The sequence below is a fragment of the Stegodyphus dumicola genome, chromosome 5 (assembly GCF_044657685.1).
Source record: "Stegodyphus dumicola isolate Sdum_Otavi_A_Nest chromosome 5, ASM4465768v1".
NCBI classification, from domain to species: Eukaryota; Metazoa; Arthropoda; class Arachnida; order Araneae; family Eresidae; genus Stegodyphus; species Stegodyphus dumicola.
In genome coordinates, this window is record NC_140772.1 from 16,157,797 (window position 1) to 16,179,704 (window position 21,908).

A 21,908-nucleotide genomic window follows, 5' to 3' on the forward strand; every position below is an offset into this window, starting at 1 on the left:
CAAAATGTCGCCAAACTACCTGTTACCATATTCCAAAGATTAGCCGAATGTGGATATGTGCTTGCTACTGGCCCAGAGCTGACACAAAAAGCCATTCTCACCAACCTTTAATTCACCCCACCCCCCAAACAAAAACTAAGCTAAAAGAGAAGAGAAGAAAATTTTTAAAAATCACATCTTTCCAAAAGGATCCAGAGCAACTTCAAGGATTGATGCAATGCTCCTAGGAAAAGAGAATCATGCGTGGTATTACTACCAACATACCACGATAGCAAATACCAACTAATAACTAAGTACAAAAAATTTATGAATCCAACATTAACGCAAGATCTCAATTAGTAAAAGCACAGCTAAGGAAATCAACTCCTGTAGACCTTGAAACAAATTAATTCATGAACTACTTCAAAGAATCTTTAAAATGACTCCAAAAACAAAAATGTATACTGTAATAACTCACTCAAATAATACTCCACACTGATGACTGATCTTAACAGAGATACACGTTTTCAGCTATTTCCATTAATCTTATTTACTTTAGTTGCCATAAAATTACAATTAAACTGTACACAGTACAAAGTCCAAAATCCAGACCTTCAGACTGACAGCCAAAAAATATATTAATAAAATAAACTATAAAAATAAAACTCTTTTCTTATAAAATCAAGGAATGAAATATTTAATAGTTGATAAAATGTAAACCTGATATTTCCACAACTGAGATTCCTGCATATCACTTTCAAATATTTGCTGCCTAGGAAGTTGCACCATAACCAATAACAACACATTGACTGACATCATATTGATGTTGTCCAGGATCACAATTTTGGTTCGAGGTTTTGGTGTTGCCTATATATTTGCTGCCCTGAACAATCTCTGCTGGTCCTCTATTCTGCTGCCTGGTATCTCTCTAAATTCTAAAAATTTTGCCAGCCCTAAATTCTGCTGCCCAGTGCCTCTTCTAAATTCTAAGAACTTTGCTTTCCCTAATTTTTGTTCTTCAGTACTCCTTTAAATTCTAAAATTTTTGCTGCTAAGTGTGGCTTCATTGGCTCTGGCATCAGTTTCATTGGAGAATTATTTTTCAGTATGATACAAATAACTGTAATGTTCCTATCTCTATATGCCCTCTTTAAACTGAAGATAAAAAATCTGAAATTGACAAAGTCTTGATAATGCTGGATCTTCAACTTTGTACTGTATTACTTAAATCCACAGCTGTTATTAAAACATGAAATCAAATAATTTATACTGTATGTTAAAACAAAATAATAACTGAAGTCATTCATAGCAACCATAATATATTTTCCTTAAGTCTTAGATTCATAAAATCTAAAAACTGCCAAAATGATTTTTTTAAAAAAAATTATTACAAAATTTTAAATTTTTGATTTTTTAAAATTTAATATTTTATTTCTTATGTTTTCTCACCTTCTAATATAAAAGAAAATCATTAAAATAGACTAAAATAAAAAATAATCATTTCAAAAACTAAATATTATCACAATAAAAAATGACAAAAATTAGGGGACAGACACTAAGGAATGTTTCTATATTTGTAAAAAAGTGGGTTTTGGAAATACATTTTTGAGGCTATGTTTAAAAATGCAGTTTAGAGAGAATCATTTATATCTCCAGCTTATACAGTTATTAATGCATACAAATTATTAAAAGAAATCAACAATGAAATTTAATGGTTTTTAATGCATGCAGTTTTTCTGGTACTGCATTAAGGGTTTTTAATGCACAGAGTCATAATGACTATTTAATTTCCTGAAAACTTTTAACACATTTAAATAATATTCACACTAAATTTTGAACATCTGAAAACTGAAATACCTCATTTACAAAAATGTCCAACATATTTGATAAATTTTAAGATCAGAAGATAATGCATTATTTTTTAAATTGCAAATGCCAGAAAAATCTACCAAAAATACAACTTCCCCCCCCCCTAATTTATTTAGAAATAAGACTATTTATACTAGTTTCTTTTTAAGACCAAAGAAAAATTATTTGCAATAATTCAATAATTCAAATGATTAACATATATAATTTAAATGAACTCTTTGAAATTCAGACCCTTCGCTAAGCTGTATCCTCAAAATATCTGAACCGGCCAAAATACTTTTCCGATTTCACAACAATTTCCTCCCCTTCCTGTCCATTAACGCAGAAAATAGGTGTGAAGATTTCGAATGACATCCTTTGTACTTTCTAACAAAGATTGCATTAGCCTTTGACCCCGTTCTTTATAACCTATTTTGAAGGTCAGACAAACAAGCCTTTCTGGCTTTGTTATGATCCCGACTGAGATTTTGTTTACTTCCCTTATTTTTATAGGAAGGAATAAATTGATTAAAAATAAATATAACCCTTAAATTTTTAAACTGTACTTTTATTGCTGTTTAAAATTTATAATAAAATAGCTCTGGTTTAAAGAGTAGATATTTTGTCATAATTCTGTTAAGTACCGACATATTCCTGCGTTTTTACAAAGGACATAAAAATGGATCCCGCTAAGCAAAATGCGTATATTTATTATTATCACGTGCAACGTAAATACAAGCCAATTTTCGTTGGGAAAATCACTCCCATGCCTTTGTCAAACCTCTTGTACTTTGCCGTATACAACAGGCTACTTTAACACCCCGTCATGAATATAATATAAATAAATAATTTTCTTTTTTATAATTTCATTTTTACAGGAATTTATTGCTTTTTTCTTTTATTGAATAGAGGATTAAGATTTCACTTCATCTACTTTCTTTCTTTTCACGTTAAGTTGCTATTTTTTAGTTAATGTGGTGCGTTATTTTTTTATTTTAGTTTATTGCACTTTGTTTTTCCTTTTCCAAAAATAATGAGGGTCTTTTCATTTGTTAATCGGTTGTTTGATCCCATCTTTGTGAGCAATAAACCTTAGTTTATAGACTTTTTTACGATTTTATTTATTGTGAGAGTTTCAAAGCGTGTTTATAAATGTCATTGTTTTTCCATGTTTTCATTAACTTAGTTATATATGCATATTATTTCTTCATATGTTATAGGTAAATATGCATATGTATATTTATCATTCATACATATTTGTAGCTAGATATATGCATATATAAATGTGTCTCTTGCATAAATGTATCTATATTTATATACATATTGCTGTTCATTCCACATTCATACAAGTTTTCGTGATGGTGCAATAACATTTTCACTTTTTTTAAATTGGATACTGTTCTGTAATCGGAACCGGATCAGAAATATATGAGTGTATGCACGTGTGTATGTATATGCATATATGTGTCTCTCTATATACAGACGTACATTCCTACTTACAGTATATACATGCATACATCAACATACACATGCATCCTTACATTTCTGAATCCAGTCTTAATAAGAGAACTGTACCTGAAATTGTATGGCCCTGAACTGTAATTCGAAGCCTAAAAGCATGTTTCGCACAAGCACATTCTGCATATATCACACTCCGAAAAACTTTCAATATACCTCTCTGAGTTTGTCTTTTTTCCTAATTCTTTACATCGAACACAAGTGCGTTTACGACCATTAATTTTTCAACATTTGTGATCATGAAATGCACTAGGCGAAAACATGACTGAGGTTCATTTACGAAATGAATTTTTCGAAGCGGATTCTTCAATCAGTTCTAATTTGAAGTCATATAGCTGCTGTGGTCGCTTTAGGATTGGATAGTTAGTGACTCTATGAACTATAAAAGCGTTATTCACAGCTGTGTCTAAAAGGAACCAAAATATGTACATCCACCATTTCGAGGATTTTCTAGAAGCTCAGTAATATTTTCGATGCTGATCTGCTAGATCTACACCTCCCATATTTTTATTGTACTTGACAAATGCGAGTGGACATGGAACTACACTTTTTTCGGAGCCTTTTCTTCTTGTAGGAAAACATGGTTCATTTTTACAGTTTGTGAAAATGATATGTATCAATTTTTTATCAAGCCAAGATGAATAAAGTAAATTCGGCAGGCTTTTGCATTGCATGACTAAGCTGTCGTATTGATTTCCCACCTTCATTTGCTTGATGTTCTCGGGCATGTTTTTCCGATTTGTCATCACAGTTCCACATGACAATTGTCCGGATTTATATAACTCGGATATCAAGTCTACGCTGGTGAAAAATGTGTCAAAATAGATTTCATGGCCTGTTTTTATGTGCTTTTATTTAGTGCATAACTACGTCATATCCTAAACCCTTTCCTGACCTTGGTATCTGATCTCTTTTACCACAGTAAAGTTCAAAGTTGTAAGTATATCCTAAGCGAGATGTGCAGAGCATCCATATCTTTAATCCACGCTTAGCTGGTTTCATAGGCATATATTGCATGATCCCTAATCTACCTTTAAACTTAATTAGCGCTTCGTCAATTGACACTTCAGCATAAGGCGCAAAATGTTGCTGAAATTTGTTTCTGAAATATGAAATGACAGGCTCTAATTTTTGTGCATATGTAAAGTTTTCTTCACTATTTTTAACTTCAGTTTCCCTATCAGACAAATGAAAATAATGCTTGATTTCCAAAAATCTCTTTCTGCTCATTATTTTCTTCACCATTTCATTTCCAAGCATTGTGTTATTTGACCAATAATCACTTATTCTTGGTAATTTTACAACACTCATTATGAAGGACTGTAATGAATGCCCATCTTTCTTTTATGGATGAAATTTTTTCCCATTGACGATCAACAGTGCCACGCTTTCTTGCACAGAATTCAACATATTTATTTGTATTTGTGAGAATTAATTCACAAATTTCATCTGTAAGAAACAACTTTACATATTGTAAAGGTGACGCACCAACAGGTAAATCATGAATTGGTGCCAAAAAGCTGTTAAATGGAGACAAATTACGGCATCATTATTAACATTAGTAGACCAGGTTTTTACTGGATTTCCGTTACAATTTTCTGAAACCTCTGCTTCCAGATTTGTTCTATGCTCATCTTCATCTTCTGCTATAAATGATTCTTCTTCATTATCACTTATTTCATTTTCTATTTCTTTCCTATCGCCGTCTTCTGTCTGACTCATCTGTATCATTAAAAAGAATACCCTAATTTCCGGAAGAAATGCCGCGGCGTTTACGTGTTTAAAACTTAAATTTTCAGCGGGTGCGGCGTTTCTACCCATGCGGCGTTTAGGTGCACTAAAAATAAAATATTTCCTATGATGGTCATTGTGCATAGACTGGTGTTTTCCCACACAAAAGACCACTCAGTTGCTTTTTGCGAACGTTATTTTGTTTACATTCTTTCCCTTGAACGGACCTACATGCCTTATTCACCCTAAACGAGATCTCAGAACAATAACATCCTTCCCTCTTTCAAATCAACATTCTCATCAGTTTGAATAGTCTCTCTAATCTGCCATTCGATGAATCTTCCAGGACCCATTCTCTCCCCACCCCTGCCTTTTCTGCAATTTTTTCAAAGGCGGACACGACTCCACCTGCCTCGCAATAACGAACTCTGACGTATTTCCCGTTCAGCATGAATGGATTTTTCTTGGCATTCTGCCAGATACAGATCCTATCAGTTTGAGTACAAGTACTTGTTGGATAGTTTTTAAGTAATAAGGCAGCAGAAAATTTTTGAAAATGTCCCTAAACGGCACAGAAGCTATACTGCTGGTTTTAAGCTTAATGTAATTTCACATGCTGAACAAATTGGAAATTGAGCAGCAGCTCGAGAGTTTGAAGTGGACGACAGATGTATTCGACGTTGGAGAACTGAAAAAGAACTTCTTAAAAATATGCCACAACAGAAACGAGCCAAAAGAAGTGGTACTGTAAGGTGGCCCAATCTAGAGGACGACCTTGCAAACTGGATAAAGGAGCAACAAGGAAAGGGAATGGCAATTTCGACTGTAAAAATTCGCTTACAAGCAAAATTTATAGCAAAACGAATGAACATAAATGATTTCAAAGGAGGTGTAGCAGATTTATGAAAAGAAAAAATATTCCTGTGCATACTAGCACAACACTCGGGTAACAATTACCAATGGACCGGCAGGATAAAAAGTCATCTTTTCTAAAATATGTGACAGCTATTATTGACAAAAAAAAACTTCTTCGGTCACAGATAATAAATATGGATGAAACGCCATTAGCTTTCAACTCTACTGCAAACAAAACTGTTGATGAAACTAGTGCAAAATCTGTATCTGTGTTTATGACGGGGCATGAAAGAATGTTATTTACATGTGTGTTATTAGCTTGTGCCGCAAACGGTGACAAGCTAAACGATGATCATTTTTAAATGAAAGACTATTCCGAAGGAAGATTTTCCTAATGACGTAATTATTTGTGCAAACGAGAACGGCTAGATGTGTGAAACAATCATGCATGAGTGGCTACAAAAAGTTTGGCAGTGTCATATGGGATCTTTTTTCCAGCCAAAGGGGTTATTGATAATGGATTCCATGCATGCTCATTTCTTTGAGTCAGTGAAAACCAGATGTCAAAAATTATCTACGACCGAAGCAATAATTCCTGGTGGTTTGACAAAAATCTTACAACCGTTAAATTTGTCAGGTAATAAATCCTTCAAAGCTGAAGTCCGAAAGCGGTGTGAGTGTTGGATGAGTGAAGGATTGCATACGTAAACCAAAAGCGATAAAATGCGTAGAGCATCTTATGAAGAAATTGCCAAGTGGGCAGGAAGTGCATGGAAATCGGTAGAAACATCGTCAATAATAGCAGGGTTCAAAGAAGCTGAAATTATATCCTTAGATAAAGAGACTGTAAACCAAGAGGATGAATGTGACGATCTGGAAGACTGCAGACTTAGATCAGGATTTACTAAATCTTTTTAATTCAGATAGTGAAGAATCAGATTTTGATGGCTTCATATGATGTATAGTTTGCTTTAATTCGTAAGTAAAATTTAAAATTTCCTTTTGTCATCCAAATTTAATATTTCGTTGTTGCAACATTTTTTATAATATAGTCTGAGTTTTACAAATATGGACTTCTTTAGTGGGTAAATATAGGTATATACGTGAAGGTAAATATATTTTCCACATTTCTTACCTTTAATTTATTTTTGAGTTATGGTTTCATTTCATGCATTTTTCTTAACTGGTATCAGGACTTAGGTTGAGTTTTTGCATCTATTCAGCCCACGACAATGTCACGCGCAATTTAATCTGTTGTGGCGTTTACGCTGATGCAGCGTTTCTGTGTAATTTTAATTTTTTTCCCGCCATTTTTTTCGAGTGCGCCCTTTACGCTGATGCGGTCTTTCTTCCGGAAATTATGGTACACTCAATTTCTTGTGACTGAAGACTCATAGTTTGATTTCTGATTTCATCTATTAGTCTAAGAATGCGTATTTTTAACAGTCTGAGTTAAAAAATATATTTTAGAAATGTATACTGAGACTCATACGGTACAAAGTCTTTAATCCGGACTCGTCGGGATTTTGGCGATTCTGGATTATGGTTTTTTCTGGATTATAGATCATCAATTTAAATCTGGTAAGATGGCATGCAGAAATTATAAAATTAAAAATATGAAATAAAGAGCAATTATGATCTAAAGGGTATCAAAATTTACACAAAAAAAAAGCTTAATATTTATTTGTTTACTTTATTAAACATTTCTTTCAATGTAAGTTGTTTAAGTTGCTTCGTTTCTTGTGCTAATACTTTCTCTTTAATTCTATAAACAGACATAATTTCTTGTTCAGTTACAATAACGCTGTTCAAGTCCTGTAATTGCTGTGCCGAGAATACTGACTAACTTGTCAATCGAAATTCCTCGTTTTCCCTAACATCTCTGTCCCTTTCTTCATGCCTTTATCCCTTTTTTGCAGCAATTCCACTTTCTGTTTAATGGACATTGAAACATGCTTTCGCTTTGTAGATCCTTTGGCAGCTCCAGAATCGGAAACTCTTTTTGACATAATCGAAAGTTCAAGCTTACTTTTTATAAAATTGCTCTAACAGTCTGCAAAAAATAATAAGCCGGTTCCGATCAGAAGATTAAGGAACAACGCAATCTGCAACATTAACTGAAATAGATAATTTTAGCCTAGCTTATACCGTCCGTTATACATTAAACGCATGTGCGCATGCATAGAGGTATTATGCGCATACGTAAACGCTATGCATGTGCAAAAAGTTTGTAGCTTTGAGGTCTGGATTATAGATCATTCCGGATTATGGTCGTCCAGATTAAAGACTTTGTACTGTATGTACTTAGATATATTTCATGTAAGGTTTTTCATCGAGTATGGACTAAATAACATTTTTTAGCATCAGACTGATGTTTAACCTTACATTTACACAATTCAAATTTAAAGGGTCTTTCTTCACAGTATATAGCCTAAATGCTATAAGATTAGAATAGCATTTAAACTTACTTTTATAATACACGCATGAGACTTTTCGCTAGAGTGAAATAGAGTACGAGTTTTGGGATGTCTGATTACCAATCATGGCGGTACAATATTCAACTTCTATGCAACAGACCCCAGTTTGACTCCCAGTCATTTACTTTTTACACAGACATAACGCCCTTGTGACACAGTACTTCCCGTTTTTGTTAACAGATAGCAAAAAGGCAGCAGCAGAAAACTAATAAATGGCCAGGTGTCCTATATTTCTGACTTGGAAATGATAAGAGCACGAATCTCCATCCAACCTTGGGAAAATCACAAACAATGTCATACACATACTGCTCCCTCTCCGAATGCAACAAAAAGGCTCAGCTACATATTTACAGCCACAGAGCACCAATGCATAACCAACAACATCAGAGCCCACAGTCTAAGTTCAACAATGATGACCTATAGCATTCTCTGGTACTGCATTAATGCTGGCAACATTAATTATGGACGTCCGGATTAAAGACTTTTGACTGTATACTGGAAACGGTATGCTTTTTGATGCAAAATATAAAGATCTGTCCCAATCAATTCAAGTTGTGATGTCACTTATCAAGCTCCTGCTAAAACAAAGATATTGTCTGATAACAGACAATTTTTATACCTCAGAATTGGCAGACATGCTTTTAAAATTTCAAACAGACACTTATGGAACTTGTAGTGGCCTAGTTATTGCATGAGAAATAATTATTTTTATTTCATATATTTGTTCATGTGTTTAATTATTTTATAAAATTAACTTTAATATTTTGTTAATATTCATATTTATATTTCTTTTATGCTGAATGGCAACAAGTAGTTCCTATTTATATTTAAATTTCTTTATGCTGAATGGCAACTAGTTCTTATTTCAAAATGTTGCTATTCTAGTAGCGTCGTATTTTGATAGCTGGAAAATAAAAAGCAATAAACTTAGCTATTTGTTTATAATTTATGCTGTTCCTAATCATAACTTAATTTTAAACATAAGTAGCCAAAGGCAACAAACTGTAAAACTAAACTAAAAAGAAATGCCTCAAGAATTAGTAAAAAAGAGAATCGCAAAAGGTGAAAATGTTGCTTTTCGTCGAGGTAAAGTTCTTCCCATGAAGTGGAAAGATAAGAAAGATGTTACCATGCTATCTACAGTTCACACAAATGACATAGTAGATGTACAGTGTCATAACAAAGCTTTTTTAAAAAAAAAAACCTACAATTGTCACAGATTACAATAAAAATATGAAAGCGGTAGATATTGTAGACTAGTATCTTGGAGATTATTGCTCGAAAAAAAGGAAAGAAATATAAGAAAATATTTTTCCATTTGTTAGACCAAACTATTTTGAACTTGTATCTTATTTACAAAAAACAGGGCGGGAAAAAAAAATCCCATTTGATATTTCGTTTATCTTTAGTAGATGAACTTAGTGAAATGTATCAGACTCCATTTCAAAAAGAGGCCGGCCAAGCTTGGAGGATAATCCAAACCATTTAATTGAAAGACATTTTGTTAGACAAATGCCAACAACTGATAAGAAATGGCAACCATCAAGAGAATGCAAAGCTTGTTGTTCTAGAAGAGATGAAAACAATAAGAGATGTAGAAAGGAAACTCGGTACTACTGTCCAGGTTGGCCTTTGCATCTCATGCTTTGAAATTTATCACACAAGAAAAAATTACTAAGCTTTGTTAATATTATGTGTAAGTTTAATAAAATTCTTGTTTAATGTTTAAAAAACATATTTCTGAAATTCTCCTGGCTTACTTGAAAACCAACATTCAGTCAAAACACACCTGAATGTTGACTTTTCCTAAAATATTATATTTTAAAAATTTCAAGTTAAAAAAAGTCCAGAAATTGAAAATGAATGCATACTGATATATGTAAATAAATTAATGTATGAATATATTGCATATAGGCCTTTTTATGACCGTTTTCTTGAAAATTATCCGATCGTTAAGGGGTTAATACTACTACCAAAAATTCAAACTAAAATCAAATTTCAAGAAATAAAATTATAATAAACCAACTTGAGACATTTACAGAACTCATCACGAAACCTTAAATAATCAGAAATACAATATAATGCTGATAATCTTGCAAGAATATCAAAACATAACTTACAACAATATTCTACTATAAGTTAAAAACAGATGACTATAGATACTATAACTGAAGATCTTACAACAGTATCAAAAAACTAAAAACAATGCTCGTGCTCAACCGATCAGAAAAAAGACAGAGAACATTAAGTCTTCGAAAAAACTTTTAACACCGAAATTTTCAACATTATTTAATTTTTAACGCTGAAATTGTTAAGATGCTTTAACTTAAATGCAAAATGAAGAACTCTAGTTTACTCCACTTTTCAATTTTTATAACATATAGAATTCATCTAATCCACTGTAGCATTAATATAAAATATTACCTTTTCCGGTGTTCCTTTTACACTACTTTCAGTATCATTTGTACCCTTTGCTTCTCCGTCGGATTCAGAAAAAGATCCCTCTGAATCGTCATCTGATTTCATTCTCCTTCGCCGATGCCCGTCAGCCATAAAAATTTTCGAAGCCAAAGAATTAGTTTCGCCTTTCAAGTTCCTTTCACTATACAACAGACTGAATGGGAATGCAAACACGCGAAACGCAACAAAAATTTTAAGTCTTTTCTACAGTAGGTAACAAATTACGAAAACATGCAACTTTTCGTCTCTCAGACTCATGACTTATTGTTGCCAAACATACAATCATAATAAAAGCATTTTGGTAAAGAGATTAAATTACTTTCTGCTCAATCAACCATCAATGTTTAATCTTACTAAAGAAATTTTATATTAGAAAAAGCGAAGAGAAAAAAATGTATGTGGCTTGGATGCGCTCAGATGGTCAAAGTGTATTAATTCCTCCCCGAACATTGTGTACAGAAAGCTTTTGTTTAGTTTCATGCGTTGATTTATTTTGTTAATGCTTCTGCTGTTATTGAATAATAAAAATTTATGTTGTAAAATAACCTATTATAGATCCATCTTAATTCAATCTTTATTTAATATTGTTTGTTTATTATTTAATTTCGTTATTTTGAAATCTGAAAAATTTAATTGACATACCTCAGCTATTGGCAACAAGCATAATTTGCGCCATTGCGAGCGTTGATAATAAATGCGTTTCGAGTATTATAGTTGTTAAACGCTTATTTTCTCCCCCCCCCCCCTTTAGTTGTACTTTGTTAAAATTTCAAGGATCTGTTAAAATTTAATTACCATAAACATTTTATAAATAGCATCCGATTGATTGTTTTGGTGTAATTATGGGGTATGTATTTTGTGTAATGGCATTTGTTGGTATGAAATTCGGTTCTCTGTTGTATAGCTTGCAGTATCTTAAAATTTGAATTTGATAAGTATTTGCAAGTCATTTTAAATTGTAGTTTTTAGTTTATTAAATCGCATTGATCATTTATCATATGATCAGTGCAATTTTGTTTTTGATTAATGAAATTAGTTTTGTGTTTTTAATATTCTATAAAATGGAAAAATGGGTAATTTTTGCATGCTGTTATAATTTTAATTTTGCATAACATATGCTTAGATTGGAATGTAAATTATGTAGGGATTGTGATGACCTAATACAAGTAATTAATTGCGGGTTTTCTTCCGGAGAGGATCCGTTGGCGGCGAAGCGTATTTACTCGCCAAGCTCGTCAACGGCTAATCGGCCATGAGTTTAGCGGTGTACAGTTACGTTACAAGATATTTAAAAAGGTTAACCATAATACAAACCGTAAACTGAAAATCGTATACAAACCGCGGTTAATAGCAATGAAAGGACTGGATATTATGTTCCCATAGATCCCCTAACTCCATATTCCCTCTGGCTTGCAGTATGCCATTTCCTGTTTGTAATGAAAAACAGCCTGTTAACGAATTTCCGCGAAATGCGTTGATCGTAATTGACTGTTTATTAGCTATTTTGGTGATACATACATGTCTTCTCCATTTAAAACAGAACCAGATCATATTTGCAGATCACAGCAAATAATGAGTCTTTCATGGCAAAGTTATCAATTTGTTGAAAAATAACTTAGTGAAATTCATATCTTTCTTTAAATATGCTTTAAGAATATAAAATTAGAAAATATTCCTGTTTTTAACAGTGCAGTTTCTTGGGAAATTGTCAAAACACAAGAGAAACAAAAAGGCACTTTTACTACTTGTACCTTCATTACATAATTTCAAAATGCTTTCCAAAGTATGAGTGAAAATAAATTCTCATCACATAAATGAAATAAACAATGTTTTCATTGAAATATAAACTATTGCAACTGTTTGACTAGGTAAAAAATAAAGTTTGTATAGGAATAAATTATATTCTGCTCTGACTTACTTATGCATGCATAGATAAGTGTGTGCTTATGTGTGCATGTGTCATAAAATAAAAACTAACATATCCACTATTTTTATTAACAATCATGCTAACCTCAGAAACAGTAAGGGCAGAATTTAACTTTTTTGCATGTAACTCTAACAAGCATACTATGATTCATTACTTTCCAACTGATGTTCTGTGACTGAATTCTGGTAGTTTGATTTAGGTCCTAATCTAAAAAAAGACAGCTAATTGCATGGGTGTTTTCACGGTGCTTCAATATGTTACAGGAATGCAAAGCCAAAAATCCCTTATAAAGTTCTCCTCAAAGGCACACCTTCTCTTACGCAGATATTTTTTGCATGCTTTGACATAATTAAAACACACCAAACCAAACGGATACATGCCACCAGCAATTTTAAACTCAAAATATTCCTTAACTAACCCTCAAACCCTAACCTGATTTCGGTTATTGTTATTGGAGAGCTATGCTGAGTGATCAGTGAATAAGAAAAAAATTTCATTGAAAAATCATGTAGGAATAGTTTTGTATAAATTATCATGTAAGTGTGATATTGCATATATTTATTATATGATTACTTAATTTTTTTGTTATTAATTATTTTTATTTTTTTTCTTATTACGTGCTCCGCCCTTAGGCACTCCACGGAAAGGGAGGGATGCCCTGTAGAGGTCTTTTTAAGGGAAACTGGCTCGTATCCATGTTACACATGGGGAAATCACGGAAACGCGCATGCAGCCAGCCCGTTCGCCGGGACTTGAACCCAGGATCGAACTACCAGTGTTCAGCAGCTTTTACTGCTCGGCCGCTGGTGGGCTCATTAATTATTATTAATGATATATTTAGGCACAGTATTTCTTTTAAATTCATCTTCTGATTTTAAATCTATTTTGAATTTTCAAATCATAATTTTATCAAATAAGTTACTGAAAATGTAGTCACAATCTCACTCTATCAAATCCGAAAGTTGAGTTCAAGGATGGACAAACTATGGCCAGTGAACAACTACCTGTTTAAAGCTTCTATATAGATCTATATAGATATTCTATTCAGCAAATTATCAAAATATATTTAGGATTTTACTATGCAATACATAATGTATATTGTAAACATATATTCATTTTTGTTTTGGCTATACAATGTATACTGTATTTGTATAAATAAAACGTAAAGGAATATCACGTGATTTGCGCATAACATGAGTTCACATAGATATCTGTTATCTCACTTCATCGACATGTATACTGTGCTCATCGACTTTGTTACATCATGAACACAGATAAGTATAACAAGATTTAGATCTCCCACTGAAAATTCCCCAGAAAGCGAGAATTACTGATAATGTAATGAAATGAAGAAAGGTAATCTTTTTTTTTTTTTTTTAATGTGGAAATTTTAACTATTTTCAAGTGGTCTGTTTAAATTTCCATTGAACATTAAACCTGTGCTTGATGTAACCATGAGGCTTGGGAATAGTATTCAATCTTGTTGATGTACCCACAGGGAATTACGAGATTTACTTAAGCCCTTAAAATCTGAATACTTGCATGTGCTGTATTATACAAAACAAAAGTAAGATGGCTTAGTGCAAGATGTGTTTTCGAGAAAGTTTGGCAACTGATTAACGAAATTGTGCCATTCTTCAATGAGAAACATTGTTCTGTAAAGTGTGAAATTTTAAAATATATAGCATCAATTAATTTAGAAAGCAATCACAAAAAATCAGAGTCATATTTGCAAATTTTCACAGGACTAGTAAGTGATTAGTCACAGGATTTAATTTATATTGATACAGCATGGTTTTCAACTTAGCATTTTTCACATTTCTTTGTCATATGAACAATTTAAATGTCAAAATGCAATAGTTATGAAGATAGCCTGAAAAAGAAACCTGCATTTTGAGTTTAAACACAGATTTCAATGCAATTCAAATGTAACTAGAAATTTTCAGCATGCCTTGCAATATAAACTATGAAGCCGTGAGACCACATTTGCAACTTGAAGTAATTTAGTTACAGTCTAACAATCACTTGAAGCAGTTGTTTCTCAGTGTTCCAAAATTACAGTTGTTCAAATCATTATATAACTACATGGGAATAACAAAAAGTAGTAAAATTTATCACAGATCTGCACACGTTGGTTGACTCTTTTCTTTTGACGATATTCTTAGCATATGCTAAGAACATGATGCTGTTACAAAATGCTGGTTATCAAAATTAATCTCCAAAATAGATAACTTATTTATTTTGATAATTTCAAAATATTTTTCTATTCAACTACATAGAGATAATCAAATGAAGAAAATTCCCAAAGCCTGTGGAAACTATCCAACATTACAAAAAAAATCATAAAACAACAGTCTCCTATTCAACTTATATAAACAAAGTAATTGTTCAACTTTACACAATCCTAAACAAGTCTTTTAACTGAAGACTAACTTTATATCACTGGTCAGTGCAAAGTTTTGTAAATGCGTATATTACAAATATTTTCAATAACACATTAAAAACACTTAAAAATAAATAGCAATGTCTCCGTAAAATAATGAAACAAACATGAATGCCAAAGTGAAGACTAGATGTCATGCCATAGTCATTTGAAATAAATTGTATTGATACACATTTCACTTTGGAAAGAAGAAAGTCCATCTCTGAAAAGATGTTTGGAAACTTATAAGAAATGATCAGCAAATTTACCTTAAAATGGATGTAAATCAATGCTGTATACATTACTGCATTTTAAAATATCCAAAATGAGAATGAAAAAAGCAATATTTTCATTGATTTTTAGGAAATAGCATATGCTGTTGACAAATTCATATGTAAACTAGGATAATTCTAGTTCCAGGATATCGCTGAAATTATTTCTCCTTAAAACAGATGTGAGAAAAAACCAGCACTTGCAGCATTCTAGACCTTTCATCAGGCCTGATGAAATTAAACGCAGCAACATCATTTTCTTTTGAATGATGCATTCAGGTGTATGAGAAAGGCAGATGGAACACTTCTCAGAATGTTGTATCATAAATGAGTCATAAATGCTTTGCTTATATTATGCCAAGCAGTAATAGCTTTAGGGGCCATGACAGTGTGATGGCCCAAGATACTGAGTACTGAAGATTCAAACTAGGGTCAAACTGCCAGTATCCAGCAACTGTATTGCTGAACTGCTTGTCAACTTGAACAAAAGTATGAATAACTTGTTAGTGAAACCCATAACGTAAGAAAAACGGCACACTTGATAAAATGTTCAAGATTAATGGTCAATGTTGTTATGAATCCCATGGTTCTGACATGTTTTAAATATACTCCTTCCACACGGATAGAAGCTGAATGATCATTGTCCTGCTTACTACAGATATAACCTTTCAATGTATAATCTGAAGGAAAGTTTAGGTTATTCGAATATGGCAAAGCATACCAGTTGTTGACCTGAAGAAGGATGCCTTTATGAACATTCTAAGGGAAACTGGCTTGTATTTGCATTACATATGAGGAAAACTAGAAAAATCAACCATGCAGCCAGCCCTTTAACCATGATATGAACACAGATCAAACTATCAGTATTCAATGGTCTTAAGCACTAGTAGGAAAAATCTAACAAAATGCTTGCAATATCATGCAATCAGAAATTCACTAAATGTTGCACAGCAGGATTACTTTTTCAAGTGTCGAGGATGAGAATACTTAATTCTGTTTTGTTTATATAGGTATTTGGTCATGGTATTATTCATTACATATATTCTCTGTTGTTCATACAGATACTAATATTTTAGTACATTTAAAAGTGTCTTTTTATTAAGTGCTTTGCTTGTCAATATTCCCAAAATTGTGTTTCATATGTTAAGTGCTACTGTACATATAATAGATTAATGGATTCATTACAGAATAATACATTTCAAATATCCATTTTATGCAAGCAATTTTCAAAGTTATTTTTTGAATTTACTTGCTGATAGCTTAAAATATTTTATTTTGAAACAACTGCCTTTTTCACAATAAACTGGACATTGCCAAGAATCTTCAATAATATTCAAATCCTTTAGAGTAGCATTGTAAATAAAACTATAAGAACATTATACATTTTGTTATCTTTCAAAAGTCAAACTTTGATTAATTACTCAAAGCAGTGGTTTACTAACTTTGATGACCAATAAAAAATCTTTAAAAAAAAATTTTTTTTTAAATCTCATCTCAAAGAACCAATAATACTTTTTTTTATTCATTATTACTTCTTTATTTCTTTCTAATCATCTATCATATATAAACACCTAGCATCTTCTGAAAGGTAATTGCTAAGATACATTAAAAATATGTCAAATTTTTAAGCATGAAAAGTGATGTAATTCCTATTATTTTAGATAAAAATAAGAGTAATAAAAATAAAAACTTTAGTTAATTATTTAAGACCTTATATTATTGCGGCCCACGTTAATCATGTTTTAGGACTTGGGTACCCTATGGTTCTGAGTGTTTAGTCTTTTAATTATTAAGAACACAGTCATACTACTCTAAACAGGCGTGTTACCAATTATCAATAAGCCCCCCCCCCTCCGCCGCAATTTCACCTGCTCATCCGGTAGTGATGCATCACCAGCCAGCGGCAAAACGGAGCACGCACAAAACATACGAGAATCAGGTTGCTACCTACGACCACCGAATTCGCCGGGTTACCAACTTTGAACTGTTATCGCCAATTTTAGCGATGTTTACATTTAACGGATCCTCTGCGGAAGTGCTTCCTTAATTGCTAAGCTAGGAAATGGCTACCAAAAATACGTTTCTAAATTTCGTTAACATTCGATTGTTCTTATTTCGTATGAAAGCCTAAGATTCAGGCGTTTGTACTTTGACGTTTAGATGCTCGAGTTTTGCATCGGTAGTAGCATCTAAAATTTATGTAATTCCGTCATGTTTTATTTCTTATTATAGTAAAATGAATGGCTAAATAATCTTTCTAAAAATTATAGAAATTGTTGTAATCAGTTATAGATCTATTGCCTCTAGTGTAGAATTCGGTGGCCCTTCGATTAGCAACAGATTTTTTTTTTTTTTTTTTTTTTTTTTTATTTTGGCAATGGAGCCTCATTTCTGGTTACCATGATAGTTTTAACTTTGTCTTAGCTTCCTGATTTTTTTTTAATGAAAATAGATTGATGTGTACATGGACAAGGCAGTGCGCAATGCCTAGTTTGTGCAATTCTGGGATTTTGTTTAAGTGAAAACAGATCGATGTGTACATGGACACAAAGTTTGTGCATTTCTTTTACTTCTTATTTTGTTTTTGTGTAGTGACCATCTTGAAATTGTGCCTTCCTGTTGCCGATCTTGGCGTCAAAAAAGAATCGGAAAGAAAACTAGGGACACACAATTGTAAACTTTTACCGATCTGTTATGTTCATGTGAAATTTATTAGAGTGTTCTAACGGCAAACTAAATATTATGCTAATCTTAGGATGCTTATGTATGTTATTAAATGCAGAGCTGAATTAGCCATTAAGCACAAATATGCATGTGCTTAGGGCATCACAAAAATTTCCCAGTGCCAGGTTTACCATGAAATGTATGGTGCATTTAAATAAGAATGGGGGGGGGGAAACTGGTGTAAATATATGTAGGGACAATCAAAATCTTTTGCCTCTAAAAGTCTTAATCCGGACAAATGCAGATCAGAATGGATGTAACTTAATGTTAAAAAAAATTTTGAATTATTTTGAACTTGAAAGTAAAAATTGTCATGTTGAAAGCGATCACCACGTTTAGTTACTGAAATTGCTAATTAACAGTTCTATAATGTGCAAATTTTGAATAACTCTAAAAGTGTATGTTGAAACTGCTTTAATCTCTTCGCTTCTAAAGTTGAGCAAACAAAGTTTTCCCAATTGCTCGTGACCTTGGCACTGAACCCAAGCGCATTTTGCAATTAAACGTAACATGCAAAAATAATTCGGTTGATCTTTACAATATGGTAACTGGTAGTTTGGCGACATTTTGGAGGCGATAAAGGTACCTGGCACTTTGGTAATAATGTGAGCAGTACTCAGTTCCGATTACGCATTATTTTGTGTGAGGGAAATGAGAGATCATGGGATATGTCATGTGATATTAATGGACGAATTACGGTTCTTTAATCGGAAAAGGGGGGAAATCGGGAAAAAATCTGGAAATTTTGTATTTGGCTTTATTCTGTGTTGTGTGAAACAGTGTTCCTGAATTTTTGGATCCCATGGCAGTAACTAAAGTGAATTGGAAATGGGTATTTATGTATGTATTAATTTAATGTATGTGCTCATTTATACTTTAAGTAGTGTTTTTGAATTTAATTATATTTTAATTAAATGATAGTTATTTTGTGAATTTTATGGTTGTAGGAATTTGGTATACGTTTTAGTTGAAGTAAACGTGCATGGAAATAATTTAAATATCTGACAATAAGTATTTGTAATGGTTGCGGTATGAATTCGTTGGTGACGTGTATAATGTAATAGATGATTTAGAGGTAAAAGTTTTTGGATATTTTATTTATTTTATATGTGGAAATGTTCATTACTTTTTCGCGATCAGGTAATTTCATATATGTTCTTTTTACGGGGTTTAAAGATTGAGAAAATTTTCGTGAAATTTTTCTAATTTATGAGAAAAAAGCAGTGTACATGGATATAGTGAAGAGTGTGCGCAATGCCATTTTTGTACAATTCTGGGATGTTTTTTTAAGTAAATAAGTCGACGTGTACATGGTTTAGTGATATTTTAATTAAATGATAGTTATTTTGTGAATTTTATGTTTGTAGGAATTTGGTACACGTTTAAGTTGAAGTAAACGTGCATGGAAATAATTTAAATATTTGATACTAAGTATTTGTAATGCTTGCGGTATGAATTCGTGGTGACGTGTGTAATGTAATAGATGATTTAGAGGTAAAAGTTTTTGGATATTTTATTTATTTTATGTGTGGAAATGTTCATATTTGGAAAGGGTAAATACTTTTTCGCGATCAGGTAATTTCATATATGTTCTTTTTACCGGGTTTAAAGATTGAGAAAATTGTCATGTATTTTCGTGAAATTTTTCTAATTTATGAGAAAAAAGCAGTGTACATGGATATAGTGAAGAGTGTGCGCAATGCCATTTTTGTGCAATTCTGGGGATGTTTTTTAAGTAAAAATAAGTTAGCGTGTACATGGTTTATGTGTATGTGTTATTTTGAAAAACACGTAAGGAGTATGGTATTGTGCACTTTTTCCCAATTTCGCAGTGAATATTTGTCATGATTAAGCAGTTTTGTTAGATAAAATTTCTAGCATAAGTGTAATTCGGCTAGTAGATTGTTGGAAGAAGTGTTCAGTAGATAAAAAGAAAAGAAACATGTCTTTACTTCGTGAAGACAAAATGGCAGCGGGGAAAAAAATAGAGGGTTGCTGTAGGAGAGTTGGTCGCCAAAAAAACGCCAAGTTACCATAATGTAAAGATCAACCAATAATTCCTATAAAATCTCCTTTTTATTATGATATTTCAGTTTTTGTATATATTACGTAAATAATGGGTTTAATCCTAGTATCCGGTGCACACGGGATTTGGCTACTTTGGGCGACTTTATGATGAGCAGTAAAAACGGGACATATACGATGAGTAGTAAACGGGTCAATGTTTCCGATAGGACAAACAGAAAATGTGCTTAGTATATCGTACAGCAGTAATTACTTACAAAATTTTAAGCCACTTGCTCTGTATAAAAAGATTCTAAATTACGAATGTGCATTGTTGCCATGGCATACTTTACTTTCACAGAATAAAATAATAATAATCATCACAACAATCTTAAATCTAGAAATTCTATTTAATAAGTTTTTGTAGCATTCTCTGTTCCAGCATATCAAATATGAAACAGTGGGCCATCAGTGACATTTTGTTTCCTTGTCATATGTGATAAGGTAGGCCCACTGAATGAAATGAAATCGTATCACATATGATAAGCTAGGAGAAGAGAAAATTTATTTTTACTTACTGCGTTTAGGTGGCATTTTCCTAATATAATACAAATATCTTAATAGCCGTGATAATGAGCTTGTTAAGGCTTAGTCAAAAAATAAGTGAAACAACTTCGGGATAATACAAAGGGTACCGTTCTCTCGACTCTAACCTTTCCTTTTAGTTTTGCTTCTATTCCATTTATTTTACCTAGCATAACAGCTACAGCTTCAGTCTGTCTTCGGCTTGTAGATGCCAACTGATTATCATACAGAAAAGGGACTGATATCCAAGATGCAGTATCAGGGTATGCACTAGTATCATGATCAGTGACCAGAAACCCCTATAAGTACTTACAACTGGGGCTATGACTAACCAACAGTACATTGATGCAGTTTTACTACATGATGATTGTCTTTTAGCTTTCAGTGATAAATTTTATGTTTTAATGTAGTGCTAATTTACTATATATGCTACAATATCTGGAATATTTTTTATATTTATTGTTGAGTGGCTTAAAACTCTTCCAAAATTGATGAATTGTCTACCGATGACCATTCTTCGAAATCAAAAATCATTTGAATCCTGTCTTCGACTACTATTTATCTGTTTTTCCAATTACGTTTTGAAAAAGGAATTAAAATTTGGAATTTGTCTTCAATGGAAGATCCTGTAGTAGAGTATTTTCAAAGTTATGGGATCCTGGCATCAAGAAAACTGCAATGTGATAAAAACTGTGGCTGTACAGTATAAAAAAATTATAGCAATCAATTTAAGTTTTTAATATGTTATGTCTGTTTCTTGTATATGATTATCTAACTAATTAAAGAGCAATCTGTACCTTTAAATTTCTGCAAGAATGAATGACGCAAGTTTAGTGAGATCTCTGCCAGTTTTTATGATTTGCATCATATTTGTAATTGATCATGATACACTTTGTCTTTATGTCTGAGTGCCTCTTCCCCCCCCCCAAAAAAAAAACTCGAAAAATTTAAATGTAGGTATTTGAAATTCAAGTTGATAGCAAATAAAAAATCTCTCTCTCCTTCCCCCCCCCCCCCAAATTGTAGACTGAAAATTTTTTCCTTTCATTCATCTGGCTTTTGTACTGTAAATTGCATTTGTGCTCAATTATCTGCACTTATTCAGA

At 32.3% G+C, this 21,908-nt stretch overlaps 2 protein-coding genes across 6 annotated transcripts in view; one reads left to right on the plus strand and one right to left on the minus strand.

The window, feature by feature from the left end:
• Positions 1-11,262, minus strand: part of btz (CASC3 exon junction complex subunit) — a 79,202-nt gene extending 67,940 nt beyond the window's left edge. The window contains exon 1 of one of the 3 annotated variants that reach the window (XM_085816467.1): positions 10,833-11,262. In XM_085816467.1, coding sequence (XP_085672593.1) covers positions 10,833-10,961 — 129 coding nt within the window. In that variant the 5' untranslated portion in view covers positions 10,962-11,262. The remainder of the gene's footprint in view (positions 1-10,832) is intronic. The other 2 variants (XM_085816465.1, XM_085816466.1) reach the window with 2 other exon arrangements.
• Positions 11,263-11,548: 286 nt separating this feature from the next.
• The window catches only part of LOC118191727 (RNA-binding protein 5-like), a 78,647-nt gene continuing 68,287 nt past the window's right edge, over positions 11,549-21,908 (plus strand). For 2 of the 3 annotated variants that reach the window (XM_035362561.2, XM_035362564.2), the window contains exon 1: positions 11,549-11,715. In XM_035362561.2, the coding sequence (XP_035218452.1) occupies positions 11,711-11,715 (5 nt within the window). In that variant the 5' untranslated portion in view covers positions 11,549-11,710. Of the gene's footprint in view, positions 11,716-12,828; positions 13,332-21,908 lie in introns of those variants that run through there. The other variant, XM_085816468.1, reaches the window with a different exon arrangement.